Source organism: Convolutriloba macropyga, chromosome 14, assembly GCF_964194025.1.
Source record: "Convolutriloba macropyga chromosome 14, txConMacr16.3, whole genome shotgun sequence".
Classification (NCBI taxonomy): Eukaryota; Metazoa; Xenacoelomorpha; order Acoela; family Convolutidae; genus Convolutriloba; species Convolutriloba macropyga.
The window spans coordinates 7227336-7254290 of record NC_134481.1 but is presented as its reverse complement, the minus strand read 5'-3'; the positions used below and the strand labels follow the sequence as shown (position 1 = coordinate 7254290).

At 33.5% G+C, this 26955-nt stretch overlaps 1 protein-coding gene across 1 annotated transcript; it reads left to right on the top strand.

Moving 5' to 3' along the window:
- LOC142353403 (uncharacterized) lies at positions 1-26955 on the top strand. The gene is made up of 7 exons (XM_075405636.1): positions 1-114; positions 5892-6166; positions 6457-6653; positions 19607-19704; positions 22857-22952; positions 23188-23273; positions 26856-26955. Exons 1-7 carry the CDS (start codon positions 1-3, stop codon positions 26953-26955), a joined length of 966 nt encoding a protein of 321 aa, XP_075261751.1.

Below are 26955 nucleotides of genomic sequence, written 5' to 3'. Positions count from 1 at the left end.
ATGAATGTGATACAACACCATGTGGTGAAAATTTCCAATGCTCAAACAATGTTGGATCTTTTGAGTGCATTTGCCCAGAGGGTTACCAGGAGACAGATGATACACAATGCAAAGGTATGCAAATGAGTGCCTGTATCCACTCAACACACACGTAAAATAGAACCATTCATACTATTGATTTAAACTGATTCATACTATTGATAAACTGTAACACCTATTCCCACTTCTTATGAAAATGAGTAAATTACAATCAGCGCAAAAGAAAACATTGTTTCGTGTTCAGAACATTGTTCCAGGAGGAAACACAATTTAAGGATTCTGAGGGATTTTGAAAAACTTAAGGAAAAGTAAAGTAGGTGAAAACTCTATAAACGTGTTACTGGAAATTTATAGGAAAAATAACAATTAGTTGATGTTTTAGCTCGTATAAAAGTATAACAATCGTATAAAAGTTATAACAATGAGTTGTTGGTTGCTCTCCGACAAAGATCGTAGAAATTATGTTAGTCCTTCAGTTCTTTTTAATGAGGTCGAGCCGTTCTCCCTTACTACTCCTAATTTCATGCTTTAAAAAGAGCAACTCTTGTAGTTTTAGAACCCCCAGACATCCTCAGACCTCCAGATTTCCCCCTTACCACCCCCCCCCACTCTAACCCCCCCACTCTAACCCCCCCCCCCCCCCCCACTCTACCCCCCCCCCCCCCAACTCCGTTGCCCAACCTCCCCCACTATATTCAGTTGAATAAGAGCAAATCCACTCTGTAAATGGCTATTTTTTGTGGATAGAAGCCCCCTTCCTTTGCCCCACCCTCCTATTCTCCCATGCTGACGGGGTCAAGAGTGTATTTTGAATTTCAGCCTTTGTTGGAGCTCTTGGAGTGAATTTTGATTACGAGCGGGGAGAGGATGCAATTTTGAGGGGAGTTAAATCAAGCGTTAAAATCAGTTTTATGCCCGATATCAAATTTGTGGAAATTCGACTAAAAGGTGAGATGAAAGTTAGTTCTACTTGAAACAGCAGACTGTGTCCTAAGGCCTAATTGCACCTTTATAAACAAACATTAGAAGCTCTTGAATATCATCAAGTATATAAAATTGATATATGCACCATCAAAAGGTGAGATCTCAAACCGAAATGACTTCATATCTATCCATATTCGATCGCCCACCTGCGCATCGTGCTTTCGACTTTTGGGGTCTGAAGTTTCTGAAATTTCATATTGGTCAGAAAAGACATTCGAAAGAAGAATCTGGCCAGAGGCGGTACGACAAATTCTTTTTATAGGTCACTTTGATCTGCTGCGTTATTGCATACACAAAACCAAATTTGAACCAAATTTAAAAATTCGGGATGAAACTTTGTCACTGAATTCAACGCTCACCGTTGTGTTGCACCAGATTCCGTTGGTTGTCGATATCAGTACCAAATTTCCCGATCTTGAAAAAATCGACTTGCTAAATTTCCTTGCCAACTGTTTATCCGTTTGAGTATATAATATCTGCTTATATTTACACAAGTAGTTCCTCGCCAGCACAGATATTTGCCTATTTATCAATAAAATGGTCCAAAGATTATACATAAGATTGCCCAAAACTATTTAGAAGTGCTTGAATATGAAGCCAAGTGAAAACTGCACGGGCAAATTTTAAGATGTTTCGAAAGTCAGAGGATGCCTTAATGAAATTATGGAAAAACTAAAAATTTTGTGAGTAAAGATTCATTATGGACTTTTGGAAATTAATTTCTGACTGACTTTTTATGGCTGTCGAATAAGAAAGTTAACCACAGACGACAAAAAACATTGAAGACAAAAAAATTGTTTGAAAAAGTTAATAAAAGCATTCTTCAGTAAAAATAAACATCGTTAAGAATCTCCAGGAGGTCTTGAAGACCCATTACGATGCAGAGGTATACCCCAAAATTTCCGCCTTAGTAAAATTGGCTCGAAAATTAGTTACATACAACGAACGAAATTAGGTGACATCTTTGTATCTTACTTTTCGCAAAAGGGGTTCTGCCAATTTTGCGAAATAAAAGAACATTCGGTGCGAAAATTAGGTAACAAATCTTGTAGCACGTTTCCGCTCAATTCAGGTATCTATTATTCGCGCGCATTTTAAGCATGCAATAAGCACTTTAATAGAGATTTAATTGAAGCCTTCAAAGCTTTAAAGTGCATTAAATACATGCTACCACAAAAATTGATTTTTTTCCGAAAAATCCCTCGCACATCAAAGACTTTGTATACAATGTGGGATTGGCCAATTTTAATAAGTAGTAATAAATAGTACTAATAAGTAGAAATAAGTAGTAATAAAGTACTATAAGTAGTAATAAAGTAGTAATAAAGTACTACTAGTAATAATAAGTTAGGCTTAATTAAATAAGTATTAATTAAGTTAGGCTTAATTGCGGATTATATGCGAAATCGAGCTACATTGCGTGCGAAAAATCAATACATAAATGGAGCGGATGCGTGATACAACTCGCGCAGAAAATAGGTTATTAAGTTTGTACTTGTATTCCGCGGCTAAAATTAGGACACTTTTGTGAACACGGGAGACGATATTCCCTTCCATTTTGCCGGTTTCTGCTAAAGTAGCTATTTTCCGTAATTTTGTACCACTTTCAATGTATTAACATATTAAAAATGAACACGAGATACACATATCGGGCATATCTGCCCGTGACGATTTGGGTATACCTCTGCACTGTAATGCTAACAACTGATAACTTTTAACAAGTAAGCAGAAAACACAATAAATACAATATTACAATGTTTCTTTTTCTACGTCAACAAAATTTCCCAAAATTGTACAGACTATGTGAGGAATCAGATTTTTTGCTCAAACAATGGTTGATTATCTTCATAAGGGTGACAATTGTTACATTTTGGCAAAATTTTATTGAAAAAGCAAAACTAACATTTACAAGTGTTCAAACCATAGCAATTACTGAGATTAACAAATAGATCGTTAGATCGTCGTAGTTACTATCACAAGCACACCCACTGATAGATTTTGTCGTAAAATCGGTAAAAATAAATTAGTGGCCTTGAGACCCAATAACTGATGTCGTTTGGAGTCGTACGTAAATCATAAGCAAAAAACGTTCATGAAATTGTACCACTTAGAGCTAGTTTTTTATGTTCAAGTGTCCAACAAAAATTAAAAGCATTCAAGTGATTTTACTATATATGTACGCAAAATTTCAGCAAAATAAATTATGAGAGGGTGTATTGAAATCTTTTATATTTTTTCTAATTTGCATATATGAGCCAGGTTTATAACAACATTCGTGTGTACCAGTATGAAAAACAAATAAATTGAACAAATTGATTGATTATTGTTTGTTAAACAATAGAGAAAAAAATAGAAGCATACAAAGCTCAAGCAATAAATCAATTCAAATATTTTTTTAGGAAACACCAGTTTTTTATTTGGGAGATAAACGCAATAAAAATAAAATGCTAAGATATTCTTTTTGTCAGCAAAAATAAATGAACATAAAAGAATCAAGAAGAGCTAATGGAATATCAAATCACTCCATAATTGCAATTTTTCGTTTGAACTTAAGCATTTTTTGTCAAAGCGTATTGTCGGAATTTATTTTTTTTAAGATATTTTTGTTTGAACTATGCAAGGTTCCGGTCATGGTTAAGAAAAAAGTCCCATCTACAAAAATTTGGTACCACATCTATTTGACAAAAAAGATTGAAGAAAATTAAATTCTAAGTTCTAAAGAGGCAATCCATAGGTGGGTTTGTCTCCCAGTTTGTATTGACTATTCTGGATAAATTTCGGTAAACGTTTGTAAACTATTCTGGAAACGTTGTCTTTTATTAATCAAACCTATTTACTGATTAGGCCAACTTAGAGTTCCATATTGAACTGTAGAAATAGTTAGCATAAGCTCTAACTTAAAACGGTGATTAAATTAAACGTGTTCCAAGCCAAAACGAAAGAACCACTGGGAAGTGCGACTTCAGGTTCGATAAAATTTATTGTCCATTCCCTTCAAACCTTAAATAAAAACCAAAAAACGTTAAACTTCTAATATTCTTCTTCAAGCCCAATTGGCTATAATTTACAGTCCTACTATCTCTTGATAGGTTTATTTGTTCAAAGAATTTTGCCTGAATACTGCAGATAATTATATTTTTTGTTACAAAAAAATTCACAAATTTTTTTCCAACAAAGCATAAAATTGTTATTGAAAAGTTCTTGAGATTAAGTAAAGAAAGTAAGAGTGTAGGACATTTTGAATAAATTTTGGGGGATGTTTGTTCCATATAATAGAATAGGAATACGGAATCCCATAATTGGTTTCGATTTTGAACGTTTTGTTTTAAAATTTTCAACGATCTGAAATATAGAGAGGCAAACATGTCTTCTGTTTTGTTCGCTCACGTTTGGTGTACTCCGCAAGTACTTGTATTTTTAATTAAGGCAGTTTAACAGTTTTTTTATTTTTATTTTAATTTTCTGCAGGAAATTGATAGGTTGAGTTTCTGAGTACCCGATTTATCTGATGCAATACCAGGTGACAATTTTGCTAACCGATATCAAAAATTATGTGCAACGGAAAATTAGTTAATGGGTATTTTTAAATTAATTTCAATGGTATATGGCTACGGAAATTCGTGCAAAAAACTGAATGTGCGTGTAGTTCTAACGTTGCTTTTGTTGACTATGTATTTTAAAGTCCTTTTGCTGTGAAAACACTTTTAGAAGAAATTTTGTGTCGGCGCTGACCAATAGAATCTGTTCCAATAATTATCGATAAATTCCAGCACCTGAGTCTCAGAGCTGAACCAGCAAATTTCAAGAGTGAAAGAATGCAACTTATTTCAGTTCTCCATTGACTTTAAAGTTTTTTATATGCGTTTTTTCTTCACTTAGATTATACTGAGGTCATAGCGTTCGCCCATTGTAAACTTATCCTGTATATTCCGAAATTTATTCACACCACAAAATTCAGTCTGAGTAGAATAATGTCATACTTTTGTACACACTCTTTATACATCAGCTAGTTTTCTGACAATTACCACAAAGCCCATTTAGCTCAGTGGTTACGACTTGCTACGTAAATTGAATGTTACAAGTACCCACGCGAAGTTCAAATCGCATATGTGGAGGAAAACTTGCTAGTAGGAGTTAAGTTGAACATTTTATTTTTCATTCGGTAAATTTTACTCAAAAACCAAGACTAGCCAGTGTAAACTCTGACATGAACAGAGATCTGGTCATCCAGAAAAAGGAGAATATCTCTAGAGTGATTAAGCGCTGATTTGCTCTTCCACCAACCTCTGGGTTAGAAAACGCTCAATCAATTTCCAAATTTAAAAAACAAGAGGACTCAAAAAGGTTGATTTTTATTCTTTCTCAGGAAGCTTCTAAAAGAAAATTGTATAGATGTTGGTTTTCTTTTTTCACTTTTCCTCAAAAAATAATCGCCATTGCTTTTCATCAACAACATATTTACAAAAAGTTCAATTATTTTTTCATTGAGATTCCCTGCAGATATATGTAGTTTATATCGTTGTTTTCTCTGCCCTTTTATAGCGCTCATAATTTTCTTAGTCTCTCCTACCTGAATTTTTCGGCCTTTCAAGATTGGCTTCAAAACTTACGCGAAGTTGGCGTACACTTGAAGTTCCATTATTCCTAAACGCAAATTGCAATGATGCTTGAAAGCAAAAATCGGCAATGGTTGGCGCAGATTTTTGGTCACAGCCTGGATGAACAAAATTTTGGTGACAACATTGTTGGAATTTTGCACCGCTACTGTGTGAACACACATTTCTCAGCTTCCTTGTCAAACTTTCTTGACACAGTTAGTCGTCATTTCAGATCTGCTCATTGGAGATTTTGATGCAGAATTTGTTCAGTTTGATTCAGAATCAACACAGGTTGAACACATTGTCAAATACAAGTTGGCTTCCATTGATGATGTCTATGCTGGTCTTTTCTACAAACCTGTTTTGTCAATCGTGTTCCGTAACGGGTCCCTTAGAAGTCGCGAATTGGATGATGCATTTGTTACCGATCCTGAAGCGCCGTCATTCGAAATTCTGTGGGAGAACACAACAAACTTCTTGTTATTATGGACACCGACCAACACTTCATATGACAAAGTTTTGCGATCTCAGCAAATTTTTGTTTTGTAAGTATCAAAATTTTTAATCTTTAGGACTATTTAATATTGAGATATTTTTAAGAAAAATTTCAAAATGTGAACTATGTTAAAAAAAAACATAGTTGTGATTCTTCTTTTTTCAAATCTGACTGTAACGAATCTGAAAAAAGCCAAATTATTATTAATTAGCAGTAAATTAACATATGATTCAATACTGCCAAATAAGGACGAGATTTTGTCATCCGAAAATTAAATAATTTATTGAGAAAAAACTATTCGCTAATACCGATGAAAATAGAACTTGTATCTTTTTCCAGCTCTCAGCCAGTTATGAACAGCTGTAGCCAGCGCTACCCGTGTCAGTCAGGTTTCGATGACAGGTACTTCGAGTTGCACGGATCTGGACATGATGAGATGTCTGTTCATGTCTTTGCAGAGTCATCTTTCGAAACGGACGTAATTCGCAGTGAATTTCGAACCAAATACATCCGAAATGAAAGCTTAGTCATCAAAAGTAAGTAATGTTCTGAAATGTTGTACAAATTTGGCCATAATTCCCAACCAGGTTTGAGACGACTATGATCAGACTTACCCGTGTTGAGGTTTTTGGGTGAATTTTTGTAAGAAATGCGTTGATTGCGGTGAATGCGGTGAAAAAAATATGTCACCGCATTCCATACAAAAATTCATCAAAAAATTCACCGCATTTCTTACAAAAATTCACTGCATTTGCTTTCGAATGTTTACTCAATCTGATTTGAATTCACAACCAACTTCAAATAATGAAGTGACAGTTGCCCCAGTGGAATAAGAAGTTGAGGGCATGCAGGAGGTCAGAGGCTCGGACCCGTGTAAGGAAGCTTCTTTTTTGTAAAAATACTGAGAGCGCGGTGAAAAAAAAATAATTCACCGCGATTCACCGCATTCACTGCAAAATGATGTAAAGAATACGAGGTGAAAATTTTTTTCACCGCATTTCTTACGAAAATTCACCGCTAAACCTCGACCAGGGTAGTAATAAATAGTCGTTTAATCGTTTTCCTTAGACAAAAACGATCAAAGCCCTTACGTGGTAATCATCGTTTTGTTCGTTATTTCGTCGTTATTTTTATGTAGGAAGTGATCGTTTTTTCATCCTTATTTTTATGTAAGAAAAAAGGACGCAAAAACGGTATCCCCGCTGGGATTCGAACCATTGATCTCGCGATACATTACCTGAAGAACTCCCCACTGCACTTTCAGGCCATAATACAAATATGCTAAAACGATTTAATACAGAAAAACTAGTTCAAGAGCAATTAAACGAAGAAAAAAGTGATCAAATAACGACGATTTCATTTGAAAAAAAACGACGTAAGAAATGACAAAATAACGACGAAGAAACAATCAATTCTTACACTTGAAAGACGACTTAAACAACGGAAACTAATGAAAACGAAGAAAACGACGACAGGACGACAAAAACGACGATTTCTTACAAAAAGATTGTCCTTGTCCTCAACACTTGTCGTTGTCCTCGTTGTTTTTTCGTCGTTGTCCTCAACACGGGTACTCTTATTAGAATAAAATGCCTGGATTGAGGTCTCGAGCAAAAAAAACACATTCCCGTACCGAACTCCAAGTGTAAATCAGTACTGGGCAATTGTAAATGCAAGTCTCCCATGTAATACATTTTGCGCCCTTTCTCGCCTGAAGTTCGCTTCCTTCAAGCGTATATTAACGGCGCAAAATTGAAAACTTCGACAGTCCGGTTGGCGCAGAAAGGAGGACAAACTTCTACGGAGGGAGAGATCGTGGGTTCAATCCCCGTACTGAACTTTATTTTTACACTTGGCCCAACTCTGTTCATTGTAAAATCAGACTGAACGCAAGTCTGACAGGTCGAAAAAGTGACATGAATCAGTCTATGATTCAGTAATGATGAATTAATTGCATTTATACTGGCCCAGTGCTGAAACGAACTTGGAGTTAGGCACGGGTTACTAACCAAACGTCTGTCTGTTCAACAATTTTTATGCACCCATTGTCCACTGTGAAGCATCTGTGACTAGATGACCCCTGATGTAAGATCTTTACATTTGAGATTTTTTCATCGCCTTTTTCGCATAAAACGTTTCAATGTTTTTTGAGATATTTCCGACAAAATGTTGAAAAAAAATTTCATTTTCAATAAATGTGCTCAAATCTAGCACGATGAACGTTCATTTTGTCAGATCGTATCTCAAGCGATAAAAATAATTTCGAAAAATCGATTATATAAAAATAAATTTCTGTTATGAGACAGTAAAATTTCAACCGATTCTGTTGCAAACACTGAAAATATTTTTGCGAGTAAAAGACTCTTTTGAAATTATAGCTTTGAGGCATCCTTAACTATTGGAATTGGGATTTCATATCACATGACAGGAGAAAAATTTATTATGTAGGATTTGATTAGTCTCCTAATGGATTTGAGGATTCATTTCCTTAAAGGTATCTTCTGCTTATAGAAAGGAATGATTTGACGTTGAAATGATAACAGAATCTCGAAAATGGAAAATTGAGCTCTGATTAGCAATTTGGACTTCCAGTTTCCAGGTTTTTGAACGTTCTATGCTCACTTTTTGCAATTTTTAGCAAAAATTTTACAACAAATTCAGATAATATTGTCTGGAATTCAATTATTATGCAAAAACAAAGAGGCTCAGCTTTGTGCGTTCAAAGATAATGTTCCGACCCAGCTGAACCAAGTTTTTGATTTAATTAACCACAAAATGAGGAAAAGACAAAAAAAAACTTTCAAAAATTTGTTCGAAAATAATTGGTGTATTCATTTAGAAAAACGCTTGAAGCACTAACTACTGCATAAATGAAACGATTATTCGTTAGAGTGCCGATGATACCTGCCATTAGGGAGTAAGGGACAATACAAACGATAAAATCAAATACGAAAAACAATTAAAACTTACGACCAAAACGCAATGCCCGTCTAGTTTTTCTTAATAAATTTAATGAAAAAGTCAAAATAGCATCAGATAAGACGTAAACTAAACCAAATGACTTGCCTTTCACCAAAAAAGATATCAGACGTGTCTTTATTGCGAGTACTTAACGATCAGACAGAAAACAGAAAACAAAAAAGTTTAAAATTTTGAAAACAACTAAAAGTCATTGTCATGAAAGCGAATAGCTCTCAACTGAATCATTCATTGGCTTTGTCAAAGACCTTCATTGAAAACCAATGATTACCGTCGTTATCCAAAAGCTCATACTACTACAAAAATGCAACTGCAGGCTCAAGAGGTAACTTCAATTTTGCAAGGAAATGGTGTCGAAGCCTATGAGATGAAAATCTATTCAGAAAATATGAAAAGTAACCAAAACATAGAATATAATCAAATGCGTCTTTTTTGCGCCATTAATGTGATATGCGACTTGCCTTTAATGTGCTATCCTGTGATGATCGGCCAAGATAGCAAAACAGAACTTCAAATTCTGGAAAACGGCAAAAAACAAATAAACATTTCATGAAAACTTGTAGCATCAATGCCAAATAACCATTATTAAGAAAACACAGCAAAAAAACTACATTGTGACAACTACTTAAAAAATTGATTTCTTTTTTTTCTAAGACTAGTCTGAGAAGTTGGGGAAATCAGAGAAAAATTGGTAAATCTCTAATTAACATTCTTTTGAAGCATTTGTTTTAAATGCGTAAAAAATAAAAATGGTTTTTGTCCAACTCAAAAATGGTTAATAGTTGCAATCTTGTTCCTGCCTATTAGGCCAGAACCTAACTGTCATTGGCGAAACTAAGTAAAAAGACTACATGTAAAACCGAAAACAGGGAGACCAAAGGGAGAATCTTATTAGAATAAAATGCCCGGACTGAGGTCTCGAGCAAAAAAACACATTCCCGTACCGAACTCCAAGTGTAAATCAGTACTGAGCAATCGTAAATGCAATTCTCACATGTGATACATTTTGCTTGCTTTCTCGCTTGAAATTCGCTTCCCTCAAGCGTATTTTAACGGCGCAAAATTGAAAAACTTCAACAGTCCGGGGGGCGCAGAACGGAGGACAAACGTCTCAGAGGGAGAGATCGTGGGTTCAATCCCCGTACTGAACTTTATTTTTACACTTGGCCCAAGTCTGATCCTTGTAAAATCAGACTGTACGCAAGTCTGACAGTTCGAAGAAGTGACATGAATCAGTTTATGATTCAGTAATGATGAGGAATTGCATTTATACTGGCCCATTACTAAAACGAACTTGGTGTTAGGTACGGGTTACTAACCAAACGTCTGTCTGTTCAACAATTTTTATGCACCCATAGTCCACTGTGAAGCATCTGTGACTAGATGACCCCTGATGTAAGATCTTTACATTTGAGATTTTTTCATCGCCTTTTTCGCATAAAACGTTTCAATGGTTTTTTGAGATATTTCCGACAAAATGTTGAAAAAGAATTTCCTTTTCAACAAATGTGCTCAAATCTAGCACGATGAAAGTTATTTTTGTCAGATCGTATCTCAAGCGATAAAATAGTTTCGAGAAATCGATTATATAAAAATAAATTTCTGTTATGAGACAGTAAAATTTCAACCGATTCTGATGCAAACACTGAAAATATTTTTGCGAGTAAAACACTGTTTTGAAATTATAGTTTTGAGGCATCCTTAACTATTGGAATTATGAATTCATATCACATGACAGGAGCAAAATTTATTATGTAGGATTTGATTAGTCTCCTAATGGATTTGAGGATACATTTCCTTAAAGGTATCTTCTGCTTATGGAAAGGAATGATTTGAAGTTGAAATGATAACAGAATCTCGAAAATGGCAAATTGAGCTCTGATTAGCAATTTGGACTTCCATTTTCCAGGTTTTTGAACGTTCTATGCTCACTTTTTGCAATTTTTAGCGAAAATTTTACAACAAATTCAGATAATATTGTCTGGAATTCAATTATTATGCAAAAACAAAGAGGCTCAGCTTTGTGCGTTCGAAGATAATGTTCGACCGAGCTGACGCAAGTTTTTGAATTAATTATCCACCAAATGAGGAAAAGACAAAAAAAAAACTTTCAAAAATTTGTTCGAAAATAATTGGTATATTCATTTAGAAAATCGCTTGAAGCACTAACTACTGCATAAAAGAAACAATAATTCGTTAGAGTGCCGATGATACCTGCCTTAGGGAGTAAGGGACAAGACAAACGATAAAATCAAATACGAAAAACAATTATAACTTACGACCAAAACTCATTGTCCGTCTAGTTTTTCTTAAAAAACTCAATGAAAAAGTCAAAATAGCATCAGATAAGACGTAAACTAAACCAAATGACTTGCCTTTCACCAAAAAAGATATGAGACGTGTCTTTATTGCGAGTACTTAACGATCAGACAGAAAACAGAAAACAAAAAAGTTTAAAATTTTGAAAACAACTAAAAATCAATGTCATGAATGCAAATAGCTCTCAACTGAATCATTCATTGGCTTTGTCAAAGACCTTCATTGAAAACCAATGATTACCGTCGTTATCCAAAAGCTCATACTACTACAAAAATGCAACTGCAGGCTCAAGAGGTAACTTCAATTTTGCAAGGAAATGGTGTCGAAGCCTATGAGATGAAAATCTATTCAGAAAATATGAAAAGTAACCAAAACATAGAATATAATCAAATGCGTCTTTTTGCGCCATTAATGTGATATGCGACTTGCCTTTAATGTACTATCCTGTGATGATCGGCCAAGATAGCAAAACAGAACTTCAAATTCTGGAAAACGTCAAAAAACAAATAAACATTTCATGAAAACCCTTAGCATCAATGCCAAATAACCATTATTAAGAAAACACAGCAAAAAAACTACATTGTGACAACTACTTAAAAAATTGATTTCTTTTTTTTCTAAGACTAGTCTGAGAAGTTGGGGAAATCAGAGAAAAATTGGTAAATCTCTAATTAACATTCTTTTGAAGCTTTTGTTTTAAATGCGTAAAAAATAAAAATGGTTTTTGTCCAACTCAAAAATGGTTAATAGTTGCAATCATGTTCCTGCCTATTAGGCCAGAACCTAACTGTCATTGGCGAAACTAAGTAAAAAGACTACATGTAAAACCGAAAACAGGGAGACCAAAGCGAGAATCTTATTAGAATAAAATGCCCGGACTGAGGTCTCGAGCAAAAAAAAACACATTCCCGTACCGAACTCCAAGTGTAAATCAGTACTGAGCAATCGTAAATGCAATTCTCACATGTGATACATTTTGCTCGCTTTCTCGCTTGAAATTCGCTTCCCTCAAGCGTATATTAACGGCGCAAAATTGAAAAACTTCAATAGTCCGGGGGGCGCAGAAAGGAGGACAAACGTCTCAGAGGGAGAGATCGTGGGTTCAATCCCCGTACTGAACTTTATTTTTTCACTTGGCCCAAGTCTGATCCTTGTAAAATCAGACTGTACGCAAGTCTGACAGTTCGAAGTAGTGAAATGAATCAGTTTATGACTCAGTAATGATGAGGAATTGCATTTATACTGCCCCATTACTGAAACGAACTTGGTGTTAGGTACGGGTTACTAACCAAACGTCTGTCTGTTCAACAATTTTTATGCACCCATTGTCCACTGTGAAGCATCTGTGACTAGATGACCCCTGATGTAAGATCTTTACATTTGAGATTTTTTCATTGCCTTTTTCGCATAAAACGTTTCAATGTTTTTTGAGATATTTCCGACAAAATGTTGAAAAAGAATTTCCTTTTCAATAAATGTGCTCAAATCTAGCACGATGAAAGTTATTTTTGTCAGATCGTATCTCAAGCGATAAAATAATTTCGAGAAATCGATTATATAAAAATAAATTTCTGTTATGAGACAGTAAAATTTCAACCGATTCTGATGCAAACACTGAAAATATTTTTGCGAGTAAAACACTGTTTTGAAATTATAGCTTTGAGGCATCCTTAACTATTGGAATTGGGAATTCATATCACATGACAGGAGCAAAATTTATTATGTAGGATTTGATTAGTCTCCTAATGGATTTGAGGATACATTTCCTTAAAGGTATCTTCTGCTTATGGAAAGGAATGATTTGAAGTTGAAATGATAACAGAATCTGGAAAATGGCAAATTGAGCTCTGATTAGCAATTTGGACTTCCATTTTCCAAATTTTTGAACGTTCTATGCTCACTTTTTGCAAATTTTAGCAAAAATTTTACAACAAATTCAGATAATATTGTCTGGAATTCAATTATTATGCAAAAACAAAGAGGCTCAGCTTTGTGCGTTCGAAGATAATGTTCGACCGAGCTGAAGCAAGTTTTTGAATTAATTATCCACCAAATGAGGAAAAGACAAAAAAAACTTTCAAAAATTTGTTCGAAAATAATTGGTGTAATCATTTAGAAAATCGCTTGAAGCGCTAACTACTGCATAAAAGAAACAATTATTCGTTAGAGTGCCGATGATACCTGCCATTAGGGAGTAAGGGACAAGACAAACGATAAATTCAAATACGAAAAACAATTATAACTTACGACCAAAACTCATTGTTCGTCTAGTTTTTCTTAAAAAACTCAATGAAAAAGTCAAAATAGCATCAGATAAGACGTAAACTAAACCAAATGACTTGCCTTTCACCAAAAAAGATATCAGACGTGTCTTTATTGCGAGTACTTAATGAACAGAGAGAAAACAGAAAGCAAAAAAATTTTGAAAATTGTGAAAACAACTAAAAGTCAATGTCATGAAAGCAAATAGCTCTCAACTGAATCATTCATTGGCTTTGTCAAACACCTTCATTGAAAACCAATGAGTACCGTCGTTATCCATAAGCTCATACTACTACAAAAATGCAACTGCAGGCACAAATCAAGAGGTAACTTCAATTTTGCAAGGAATTGGTGTCGAAGCCTATAAGATGAAAATCTACTCAGAAAATATAAAAAGTAACCAAAACATAGAATATAATCAAATGCGTCTTTTTTGCGCCATTAATGTGATTTTCGACTTGCCTTCAATGTGCTATTCTGTGATGATTGGCCAAGATAGCAAAACAGAACTTCAAATGCTGGAAAACGTCAAAAAACAAATAAACATTTCATGAAAACTTGTAGCATCAATGCCAAATAACCATTATTAAGAAAACACAGCAAAAAAAACTACATTGTGACAACTACTTAAAAAAATGATTTCTTTTTTTCTAAGACTAGGCTGAGAAGTTGGGGAAATCAGAGAAAAATTGGTAAATCTCTAATTAACATTCTTTTGAAGCATTTGTTTTAAATGCGTAAAAAAAACGGTTAGCGTCCAACTCAAAAATGGTTAATAGTTGCAATCTTGCTCCTGCCTATGAGGCCAGAACCTAACTGTCATCGGCGAAACTAAGTCAAAAGAATACATGTAAAACCGAAAACATGGAGACCAAAAGATTCTGTGAAAAAATTTCAAGCAACTGGTGTTGAACCAAACCAACCGTATGATTTGCGCTCAAGATATTATATATTCTTAATTGCCAGCCTTCGTACGTAATTTTGTTTGGTCAAAAATTGTGGTTCGGTTTCATTCCTTTCTGGTCTGTAACTAACATTAAAAAAACAAGGGCAAACAAAATTTCAAAAAATATGCAGCGCCCATTACAATCCGATTTTTTTGAAACATAAAATTCAACAATCGATCAAAACTGGTCCTGTTGTTCCTGCTTTGGAATTAAAATAAAATTGCTCCAAATTTTACCAAACCAGCTAATCTGATCAAAGAGTCATTATATCAAAGTAAAAGATGATCTTTGGAGAAAAAATTAGTAATATTACCAAAAAGATAGTTCTTTCAATAGCTCCACAAATACCGAAACAGACATTTGACTTTTTGGATTCTGTCAGAAGATCAAAAAAAGATCATCAAATGCTGGTAAAACTTAAGAATCATGTGAAAATTTACGAATAATTGTTGCAGCCATAAAAACCATGAGCTTTTATCATAAGACACAATTTTGATTCACTGGACCTTATAAATGGGCTTCCGATTAATTGAATTTTTAAATGAAACAAGACTTTTTTGATTGGAAGGAAAAGATGGAAAACACATTTACAAGAGGACAGCCCAAAATAAAATCAGAATTCGTTCTCCTTTCAAAAGACAACAGTAATACCAAAACCGACCTTCCGACCGCTGCGCGTCTGTTAAAATTCCTGTATCTATTCCTATAGGCTTGAGTATTATGTTTATTGACAAACGGAATATTTGAAGAAAAAACTAAGAATTTTATATAATTATCACTTTAAATTAGCGAAAGACCGCAAAAATGTTTATCCCAGAATTATTTCATAGATAATTAGATAGTTCTTTCAATAGCTCCACAAATACCGAAACAGACATTTGACTTTTTGGATTCTGTCAGAAGATCAAAAAAAGCTCATCAAATGCTGGTAAAACTTAAGAATCATGTGAAAATTTACGAATAATTGTTGCAGCCATAAAAACCATGAGCTTTTATCATAAGACACAATTTTGATTCACTGGACCTTATAAATGGCTTCCTATTAATTGAACTTTTAAATGAAAAAAGAATTTTTTTTGATTGCAAGGAAAAAATGGAGAACACATTTACAAGAGGACAGCCCAAAATAAAATCAGAATTCATTCTCCTTTCAAAAGACAACAGTAATACCAAAACCGACCTTCCGACCGCTGCGCGTCTGTTAAAATTCCTGTATCTATTCTTATAGGCTTGAGTATTATGTTTTTTGATAAACGGATTATTTGAAGAAAAAACTAAGCATTTTATATAATTATCACTGTAAATTAGCGAAAGACCGCAAAAATGTTAATCCCAGAATTTTTTCATTAGAGCTGGTGATTTAATTAGCCCATATCTGAATCAAAGTGCTGCTGTGTCAGCATTTTTCGAGTGTACAGCACTGGTCAAACAGGACAGAGTAGAATATATTGACATAGTTGATGCTTTTTAAGAAAAAAAAGCTGTTTTTTTAAAAATTTAGATGAAAATGTTGCCAAAATAATTGATTCAAGGTATTCACAAAATCTCTATCTTTAAACGTAAAGCTAATGAGACTATTGTTGATAATTTTGACATCTTTTTATCATAAATTAATCAAAATTAAGCAAAAATTACCAAAAATGGGAACATAACAAAGGAAGTGATCTACGTTCACAAAGTTTCAACCCACGTAAATTCTCGAAAGAAAAACGAAATTCAGAACAGTCTTTTCAATTTGAAATTCTACGCTTAGCAAGTTTTATAAAAGAATAATTGTTTATTCAAATTTCGCGGTTAAACTTCAAATGCTGGAAAATGTCAAAAAACAAATAAACATTTCATGAAAAATTGTAGCATCAATGCCAAATAACCATTATGAAGAAAACACAGCAAAAATACTACTACATTGTGACAACTACTTAAAAAATTGAATTCTTTTTTTTCTAAGACTAGGCTGAGAAGTTGGGGAAATCAGAGAAAATTGGTCAATCTCTAATTAACATTCTTTTGAAGCATTTGTTTTAAATGCGTAAAAAAATAAAAATGGTTAGAGCCCAACTCAAAAATGGTTAATAATTTCAAACTTGTTCCTGCTTATGAGGCCAGAACCTAACTGTCACTGGCGAAAGTAAGTCAAAAGACTACACATTAACACCGAAAACAGGGACACCAAAAGATTTCGTGAAAAATTTCAAGCAACTTGTGTTGAACCCAACCAACCGTATGATTTGCGCTCAAGATATTATATTTTCTTAATTGCCAGCCTTTGCACGTAATTTTGTCTGGTCAAAAATTTTGGTTCGGTTTCATTCCTTTCTGGTCTGTAACTAACATTAAAAAAACAAGGGCAAACAAAATTTCAAAAAAAATATGCAGCGCCCATTACAATCCGATTTTTTTGAAACATAAAAGTCAACAATCGATCAAAACTGGTCCTGTTGTTCCTGCTTTGGAATTAAGATAAAAATTGCTCTAAATTTTACCAAAACAGCTAATTTGAACAAAGAGTCATTATATCAAAGTAAAAGATGATCTTTGGAGAAAAAATTAGTAATATTACCAAAAAGATAGTTCTTTCAATAGCTCCACAAATACCGAAACAGAAATTTGACTTTTTGGATTTTGTCAGAAGATCAAAAAAAGATCATCAAATGCTGGCAAAAATTAAGAATCGTGTGAAAATTTACGAATAATTGTTGCAGCCATAAAAACCATGAGCTTTTATCATAAGACAAAATTTTGATTCACTGGACCTTATAAATGGCTTCCTATTAATTGAACTTTTAAATGAAACAAGACTTTTTTTTGATTAGAAGGAAAAAATGGACAACACATTTACAAGAGGACAGCCCAAAATAAAATCAGAATTCGTTCTCCTTTCAAAAGACAACAGTAATACCAAAACCGACCTTCCGACCGCTACGCGTCTGCTAAAATTCCTGTATGTATTCCTATAGGCTTGAGTATTATTTTTATTGACAAACGGAATATTATTGACAAACGAAATATTTTATTGACAAACGGAATATTTGAAAATTGACAAACGGAATATTTGAAAAAAAATATATAAAAACGCATTTTATATATTTATCGCTTTAAATTAGCAAAAGACCGCAAAAATGTTCATCCCAGAAGAATTTCATAAGAGCTGGAGATTTAATTAACCCATATCTGAATAAAAAAGTGTTGCTGTGTCAGCATTTTTCGAGTGTACACCACTGGTCAAACTGGACAGAGTAGAATATTTTGACTTAGTTGATGCTTTTTAAGAAAAAAAAAGCTGTTTTTTTTTAAAATCTAGATGAAAATTTTGCCAAAATAATTGATTCAAGGTATTCACAAAATCTCTATCTTTAAACGTAAAGCTAATGAGAGTATTGTTGATAATTTTGACATCTTTTATCATAAATTAATCAAAATTAAGCAAAAATTACCAAAAATGGGAACATAACAAAGGAAGTGATCTACGTTCACAAAGTTTCAACCCACGTAAATTCTCGAAAATAAAAACGAAATTCAGAACAGTCTTTTTAATTTGAAATTCTACGCTTAGCAAGCTTTATAAAAGAATAATTGTTTATTCAATTTTCGCGGTTGTTCCTCGACATAAACTTTTCCGACATAAACTTTTCCTTGACATACGAAATGATATGATTCTGAACAACTTTTGCATTCTGAACTTTTGCATTCTGAACAATTTTCCAAGGTTCTCTTATAACAGAGTCTACCTAAAAAAATTGTACCGATGCGTGCAGAATTATAATTTTCATATTCCCATTGTTTAGAATTAAAACTTTCATGATGAGCTTTTTTGTGTTGAATATTTTCAGTGGTACAAAAGCAGTTTTCTCTTGATCAGTTTGCTCACAAATTTCACAAAAAGATGATAAAAAATATATAGGTCAGTCTAATTGGAATCGCAACAATTACTCTCATTAAACATAGCTCCTACGGATCCCATAACAGTTCTCAAAAGGCTTCCAAAACCTTGAAATAGCTTTTGAATATGGAATCGCTAAATTCAAAACTTAAAATTGCGAGCTCACTTTCCCACAATGAAAACGGCGTGTCTCTGCTGTTCATAATCCATTTTGTTGAAATTTCTAACGCAACCTTCACTTTTTCCATTTTCAGTTCCAAAATTAATTTCGAGCCTTGTCTAGATTTTTTCTTAACGCAAGTGAGTGTGCTTTCTGGGATATATACAAATTTGCAATGATGCAGTTTCAGATTATTACGCTTCGGTTTCCCATAACTGAATTTCCGCTGCAAAGTATGCACACGTCATTGAAAAAAGTATTACATCTGACAACGACGTGAAAAATTGCCATTTTTTGATAGAACTTGGCTTGTAGTAGCCAAACCTCGCTAAGACCTCGTTCTCTCAATCAATTTTCGCGTTTTGTTAACACTTTGATTTGCTTTATTCTCTTATTCATCGATTTATTTTTTATCAACTTTACCCAATTGGCATCTTTAGATTCGGAATAACAACGACCACCAATATGCTTATAAAATGAACTTGCTTGGTGGAACAGCAAAAAGAATTAGTTAATTTATACTCACTCTGTGAATTTCCAGCGTAAATAACTTGCTTAAGTGTCTACTATTCAGATTGGCGGAAAACTGAATCCAGTTATAGACAAAAACGAATTATATGAAATTTTTTTCTGCTCTATTGTTTCTTTGTTAGAAGAAATGCGTTAAAAGAAACTTCATCTCTCCTATTTGTTCTGAACAATTGTCTTTCCTCAGTTAAAAAACAACTACACGTCTGACTCGCTAAGTCCCTGGAGCTGTTTAGCGTCAGTACCTGTCTAATAATTGTTGGGAGTACCCCCCCCCCCCAAAAAAAAAAAAAAAAATTACCTAGATACTTGATCTTATACACCACAGGCTGAAAAAAAATCTGAATATGTGCAGACACTTTATTCTTCTGTAGCTAATTTATGAAGCTAATTTATATTCTTCTGTTGTTTTAGACTCGGGACCTTGGACAAAGTGCTTCAACGGTGAATTTTCTATGCAGATGTCACCTTATTTTAAATATGATGGACTCTTCAATTATAATAACTCAAGTGTAAGTATTTAAAAATGCCGTAAAAACTGAATCAAAATAATGAAACACACTAAGGCCCCAGAAACTACATACAATTATAGATTCAAAATATTTAGTAAGAATATTAATAATACAAGGAAAAGAATTTTAAGGGAAATCAGTTCTCTAAAGATGCGTCATGACGCCCATTTGCTGCATTTCTTCAAAGTATTCTATAAGTTTTTAAATTTGGTCTTACTATGCTTTTGGACGTTGTATCGTAACAAGAGAAGGAACAGTGGATCACTGATTCGTTCCAGCAAAGGTTTTAGATTTTTGGAAAACTGAAATGTTAAGTTTCTTTTCGATTTTTTGTAACAATTTGGGAGTCATTGTTTGACTATTTGACAGGAAATTGATTTTCTCCTAAATTGTTGCGTATGAATTTCACGGGATAAGATGCGAAGATGTTTTTTCTACTTTTGGTGCAAGAAAAAGTGGTATTTCGTAGTGTAATAACTTGTCAAAGAATAAAACAAGCAGATTTTTTCGAAACAGACGTACGAGAATAATATTATCTCCTTGAAAATTCAAAATTTCCCTAAAAAAGTGCAATTCATTCTTACTAAGAACAAATCACACAAACCTTGCTGTGATTAGCTCATTGAAACCATAATAAAGTTAACAGCATAGGTCAGACAGAATGTTAAAGGCACTGGCCAGGAAAAAAAATCAGACTCTGATTTTCATGCTGTACAGAATTTTTTCAGATTTCAAAAAATTTTTCTATGATTTTTACTCTGGTCATGGTAAAAAGTGACATGATCAGAAACATGTCATAGTAAAATCGCAGAATGGAAAGTCTCTGATTCAGCGCTAATTTACACTGAGACTATGATCCGGGTGAGTACGCAGTTTTATCACACAGCTTGTCTTGTACATATCCGGATTATGCCATGCCATCTTAAATTTTAGGCCGTATTACTACTATTTTCATGGGATTTTTTGAGAAACGTCGGAAAGTACTGTCATAAATCCGAATCTCTTGTACCATATCTTGTTTATTAGTCTTATATGATCTACTGACTCAAAAAACTAACTGATGTACTCAAACAAAAATGTTTCGAGTTGAATACGTACAAGGTTTCGAAATTATTTAAAGCAGAAAAAATTTACAATGCATCCATAATCGAGACATCTTTGGTTTTTAAACACAAAAAATGGCAATATCGTTTTTTTTCTGGCCAAAAACGACCAAAGCACCTACGATTTTTCAGTCTTCATAATCGTTTTCAATCGGTTTTTAACATAAGAACGATTCGGTATCGTCGTTTTTAAAAGATTCGATAATACACCTAATGGTACTATCAGATAATAGATTGAAAAAAAAATGGGCAGCAGCATGTCGATTTTTTTAAAACTAACCAAAAGCTGAAGTTGCTTAGAAGTATCGCTTAGACGTATTGTTATTTAACCGCATAGAATTTGCCCTGCTCAGTTTATTTGATCTTTACTATGATTATGACAATTTCTTGCAAAGCGGAATGGGACATCGAGGCACGGCTCTGATTTGTGATAATTACAGTAAACTAACTGTTTGATCAGTTTTGAGTCCTTTTACTATCAAAAAGGACCTTCAATGATCAAAGTAACATAGTAACTCAGCGCTGAATTATAGTTTTTCTCACTCTGTGTTTTTATTATGAACATATTCTGATCATGACACACTTTTTGCCATGAAAAATGTAAATTCAGACAACAAATTTTGAAGACTGTACAGGGTAAAACCAGCATTGAATTTTAAAACTTAGCAAAGGCGGGCGAGAATTGGTTTTCAGACTGTTCACTTTCTGATCAGCGCTCATATCAGAGTTAATTAGACCTGTCCAGCAAAAACGGCAATAAGCTATGCATGCAAAAAGCATAATAGTTGAATTAATATCGATATTAATAATTACTGAAACTATCATGCTCCATAATGATTTCCACATTGGAAGTATTTGAGTTCAATGGAAGTATTTGAGTTCACATGCAGCAAATGACGAGGGCTATTTGAAACATCGCTGATGTTGCCGTTGTAGTTTGGCGATGTTTGGCAATGTCATAAGTACCTAAAAAAGAGAAATTAGTTCATAACAACCTGAAAAAAACTAAATAGTGTTGCTAAACCGTAGTTTAACTGGTTTTCGAATCTTTAACTGGTTGTAAATGGTTTTGCACTGGTTTTGCCTGTTAATTACCGGTTTTTGTCTGCAAGAAGCCCTCAATTTTGCGAATCTCCCCTGATTTTTCAGGTAGCATGTTTGTTCATCGCGCAAAAATTCAATTTTTTTGAAAACTTCAAAAAGTGTTATGAATTTTGTATGAATAGAGACAGGAATCAAAACCGACTGTGCATAAAAAAAATTCACGAAAAGAATGTTGTCTGAGCTCCTTCTGCCAAGTCTTCGAGCAAAAAACCCTTAGCATTCTATGAAACAATACTGATACAGCCATTTACTATTGATATTTCATGAATCAGTACTGGTTTACTATGACACAAAGTTTTGTTATAAGCGGCTGAAAACTTTCAGATGAAAGCTTAAGCAAAATTTTTTGTTGCTCATTGAAATAATTTTTTAATAATCATTTTGAAATTCTTTCCCATTTTTGAATACAGTGCTCATATCGCAGTCAACTTTGTGATAAAAAGTGATAAAAATCCTGAAAATATAGTTTTAAAAAAATCAGAATTTGGGTTCTACGCAGAAAAAAGATTTCCAACGCTGGTCAAAAGCCTATTTGTTGAGAAGAGGTTTAAATCTCTTTAAGATTTTTCCCTAAAAATTGGAATGGTTAAACATACAATTAAGACGAAAAATTCGAAAACTAAAAGAAGAGCTAATACTAATGTTTTTAAACTTAATACGATACCTGGTTTCCTTATCTATTAAATTAAGATCTGCGCTTTGTCAGATTTGGTAGTACTGATTGTTCATTATTAATTGGAAAAGTAAAAGTCTCACAGGATGCAAGGAAATCACGATTTTCCATGACCGCTCTTTTTGGGGTGGGGTTTTTTAGGTGGTGGCAGTCAATCACATATTGTTAGCGATTTAAAAAAATTGTTTCGAAACAATTGGCGTAAAAATCTAAAAACTTGCCGACAAAATTTCTTTTGTTATTGTGCTCTTGTTTGCTTTGTGTTTTTTCAGTCTGTTGGAGAAATAATTCAGACATCGACGTCTCGACAAGGTGACTACGTTCTGATCAATGAAATTGACGAAAGAATAAGTGGAAACACATTTTGGGTGAGATCATTTTCAATGCGAATAGTGCTATTTTTTTTAATTTCACTCCAATCTAAGCATTGTTTTCTCTATGGTTTGTAAGCAACTTTTCAATTTTTTTTTTCAATAAAAGTTTAACCAATTATCTGTTGAACGCAACTTATTGAGCAGCATCTTATTGGTTGAACAGCTACCTAGTGTCTATTTCATTTTTTGGGGGACTTTTGAATGCGTATGACGCCTCGCTATGTTTAAGATTCATTTGCAATCACGACTGGAGGGCTTTGCAGAGGTGTTCAAAAAGGTCAAATTGTCAACAATCAAAGCGGTCAACGAAGTTCTGTATGTATATTATGCAAAAAAAAACAGTCAACAGATTTATAGAACTTTTCTGAAATTTTGTAAATTTTATGTGCTGAAATTGAACGACTTGTTTCAGATCTTTCTAAAACTTTTACTTTCTTACCACTATTGTTGTGTAGTTTAGGTTATGTTTGTATTACATTAGTTACTAAATTATCATTGATAAATATATCTGTTCAATATCGACATTGCATTCTATTATAATATAATGTGCCTTTCTTGTTGTTGTTGTTGTTGTGGAACTGAAAAATTAAACAGAAGATTTTTTCAGGTTGTGTGCGACAACTTATGACTCTAGAGGAGGACCGTTGACGATAAACGAGGCCACGTTGTACGTGCATTAAATTTTTCTGGGGAAGAATATCTATATCGAGTTTTTAATGGATTGGAACAAAGCCAGTAGCCCATTGATTAAAACTATTGTTCCGACCCCACTTTGTGTATATAGTTCCTCCCCCAACTTTAGTGGGGGGAGGAACTATATACTCAACTGGTTTTTTTTGTTCAGTCAATTTTGGCCGATCGATATAATCATCGTAGAGAGTTGTGAGTGGTATCATTAGAAAGCCCATCTAGTGTAGAATATGGAATTAAAAAGATTTTTTTGATTTTCGTTTTCTACAGGGAGTTATCGAAGTTTAAACTTTGAGAAAAGTAGAGTGAATTCCATTGTTTTTGTTCACATTTTCCGCAACTTTTGACCAAATTTTCGTTAATTTTGCTAAAAATATCTTGAACTTTAACGGTAGTGTTATTGATCTTATCTTAGAAAATAGAGGGGGGCTGCTGAATTGTTCGATCTGAGCTTTTTGGCTAAAATTTATGCAAAATTTTACAAAAATCAGAACTTTTTCCCTCAAAAATGGGACCAAATTTGCATTTTTTGCCGCTTTCACTGAATCAGCTGATAGTAGACACCTTAAAACTGCAGTAATATTCATCGCAAGCTTCAAGAGAGATGCACTCCCGCTGGTTTTCAGAAACCATAATTTTTCCAGATTTTTACAAATTTAATCACGATAATTAAACGAAATGCATTATTTGTTTTTGATGTATTGAAAGATTTTGTTTAAAAGTTGATCTATTTCGACACCATTTGAACCATTGAATGTCTTTTTAGTAGCGCAGCAATATCAGGGCTGATATTGATCTCACCATGGATCCATACAGTATAAAATTTTAGATTTTAATGGGGCGCGTCCTTTTTAAAAAAATTTTTGTATATAGTTTCTTATGCATATTGCCGACAAGAATTTCAAATGAGGGCTCTTTTATCGACAGATGCTATTTACAAAAAATGAATACTAACAACCATACTGTACGGTCTCCGACTAAAGCTCGTTTTTTTTGGCTTTCGTAAAATTTTGTGGATTTCTTATGTTTTGCATTCATTTTTTTAATACTTTTCGTAGTCCAATGACTTAGTCAACCCAATCAGTGATCAGAATCGCTTATTAGGTGGTATATTTGAAGCAGACAATGCTTTCAGTTTTTACCCAATGTCTCTTATAACTTTGAATTCATTTGTTTTAAGAAAATGTAGGCGAATTTTTAAACTTTGTCACCATTTTCTCTTATTTCTCTCAGCTTTAGCGTAGTCTCAATAAAAACAAGCAAAAACCCATTTCCTCATTTCCCGTTAGTCAAAAAATTAGTCTCTGTAACGGTTTTATCTTTAACTAATGGCTTCCTGGTTTTGACACTACGAGTTTCGGTTTTTTTAGTATAATTTCAGATTTTTTGAGTTCATTTTGTTTCGTTGTCGAATTATCACATTATTGACAGATCCAGTTGAAGACAAGAATAGTTGAGAAAATGAACGTGGTTAAAAAAATTGTTCTCTTGCAAAATTTAGTGATTTTTCTTGTGTAAATTTCACTTTCGTTTGGTTGTTATACGACTTATACCTGATAATGATAGCTCTCAATTGCCTCCTCAGGACATATAACAACCTATTTTAACCTTTCAGTATATAGCTATTTCTTTTAGTAACTTTCAAGCTAACTTTACAAAAATACTTCAACTGTTTCTTTCAGCTTTGATTTTTGTCACCATGTAACTCAATCTCACTAAAAAGAGATCTCAATTACTTTTGTTTACTCAAACATTGTTTTCGTGGTTGGTTATATGTTATGACTGATTGCTTGGGCGATTTAGTTTTATACGATATTTTCAAGATTTCTCTACTGTTCACTTTTTGGGCCTTTTGTTGTTATTTCTATGTAATCCTTTTTTAGGGAAAACTCTAATGATTTTCAAATGAGAACCAAATGATGTTTTACAGCTCTTGCAGATAACGTCTTATGAATGTACCACCTTGAACACTGTGGTTTAATATTGTTTGTGAAGTTTTGGCTTCTGCCTGTTTTTGTTTTTTGTCGTCTCGTGATTTAGTCTGATTAATGACAGGCCCAATTGGCTTTCTGAGCTGTTGCATCTTAGTCGACCTCTTTTTTTGAAATCTTATGTCTGTTTGAAAAGTATTTCCATTTTTGAGCTTCGCCAAATTTTTTTAAAATTTTTTTTTGGTCGATTTGTAGCTTAGCCTCTGTGAAAAGGCTTGTAGCTTAGCCTCAATTTGTAGCTTAGCTTTTGTTTTCTTTAAAATTATTACGCTAATGGTAGGTCCCATTGGCTTTGAAATATTGCAACACTGATCATTTTCATTGTTCTTAGTAACAAGTTTATGGTTTCAACCATTTTAACGGTTTCACTGCCGTTTCGAGCACAGCTTAGTTTTGCCGGTATTTGTCCCTCTATTTGTAGTCGTATGATGTCCAAATGGCTTCATATGCAGATATAGATAAAAATTTTAGTGATTTCACTTTTTATCTAATGATAATAATCATTTTGAAATCAATTGTTTTCAAAAACAGAAACCTATTTCTGAATTTCGCACCTTTTTGCTCTGTTTTTCGGCTTGTTACCTAGTCGCATTGAGAACAGGTCACATATCTTTTCTATTGAAGTAAAGGTTATTTTGTTTTGTTTTGGTTTCATCTGATGCAAAGCTTATTTTGTTATAATTTTTTAAAAATAGAGACATCGAGTTTTGGTCGTAATTAATTAATGTTTGTTATTTAATTTTTTATTATAGTCTTTTCCAGAAGTCCTATTAACAACAAGTTTTATCAGTCCTCTAGCGTGGCCTTAGTGTATTCCATTATTGTTTATTGAGCGATATGTATGTTTTTGAAAGTTTTCTATCGATTCATCATTTGGTAGCCAATTAAGTCAAGAATGTGGATGAGCGAGGTCGCAACATTATGTGCGTACGCACATTACCGAGCCTCCCTGTTAATAAAGAGTGTTAAAGAAACATTTCACTGTAATTGAAATAAAAGCGTGCATACTTTTGCATGCATTAGGGTACTACGTGGAATCGTGTTTTTAAAAAAATAAAAGGCAACTAGTATTAATTCAATTGTATATTGTGAGGGACGTTGATATGAATAAAAACAGAATGAGAACGTTGAATGCAAGAGTTTTATTAAAAAAAAGTAGCTATGGGCCGAAATATTCACACTCTTCTCAAAGATTTTGTTTTTTTTTTATTTTCAGGAAAATTCGGTCAGTTGTTGGTGATTTGAACGACTTCAACTGTGAAACAAGTAATGTACCAACTAACAAAAGTAAGTGGCTGATGATGTGTTCCAAGTAG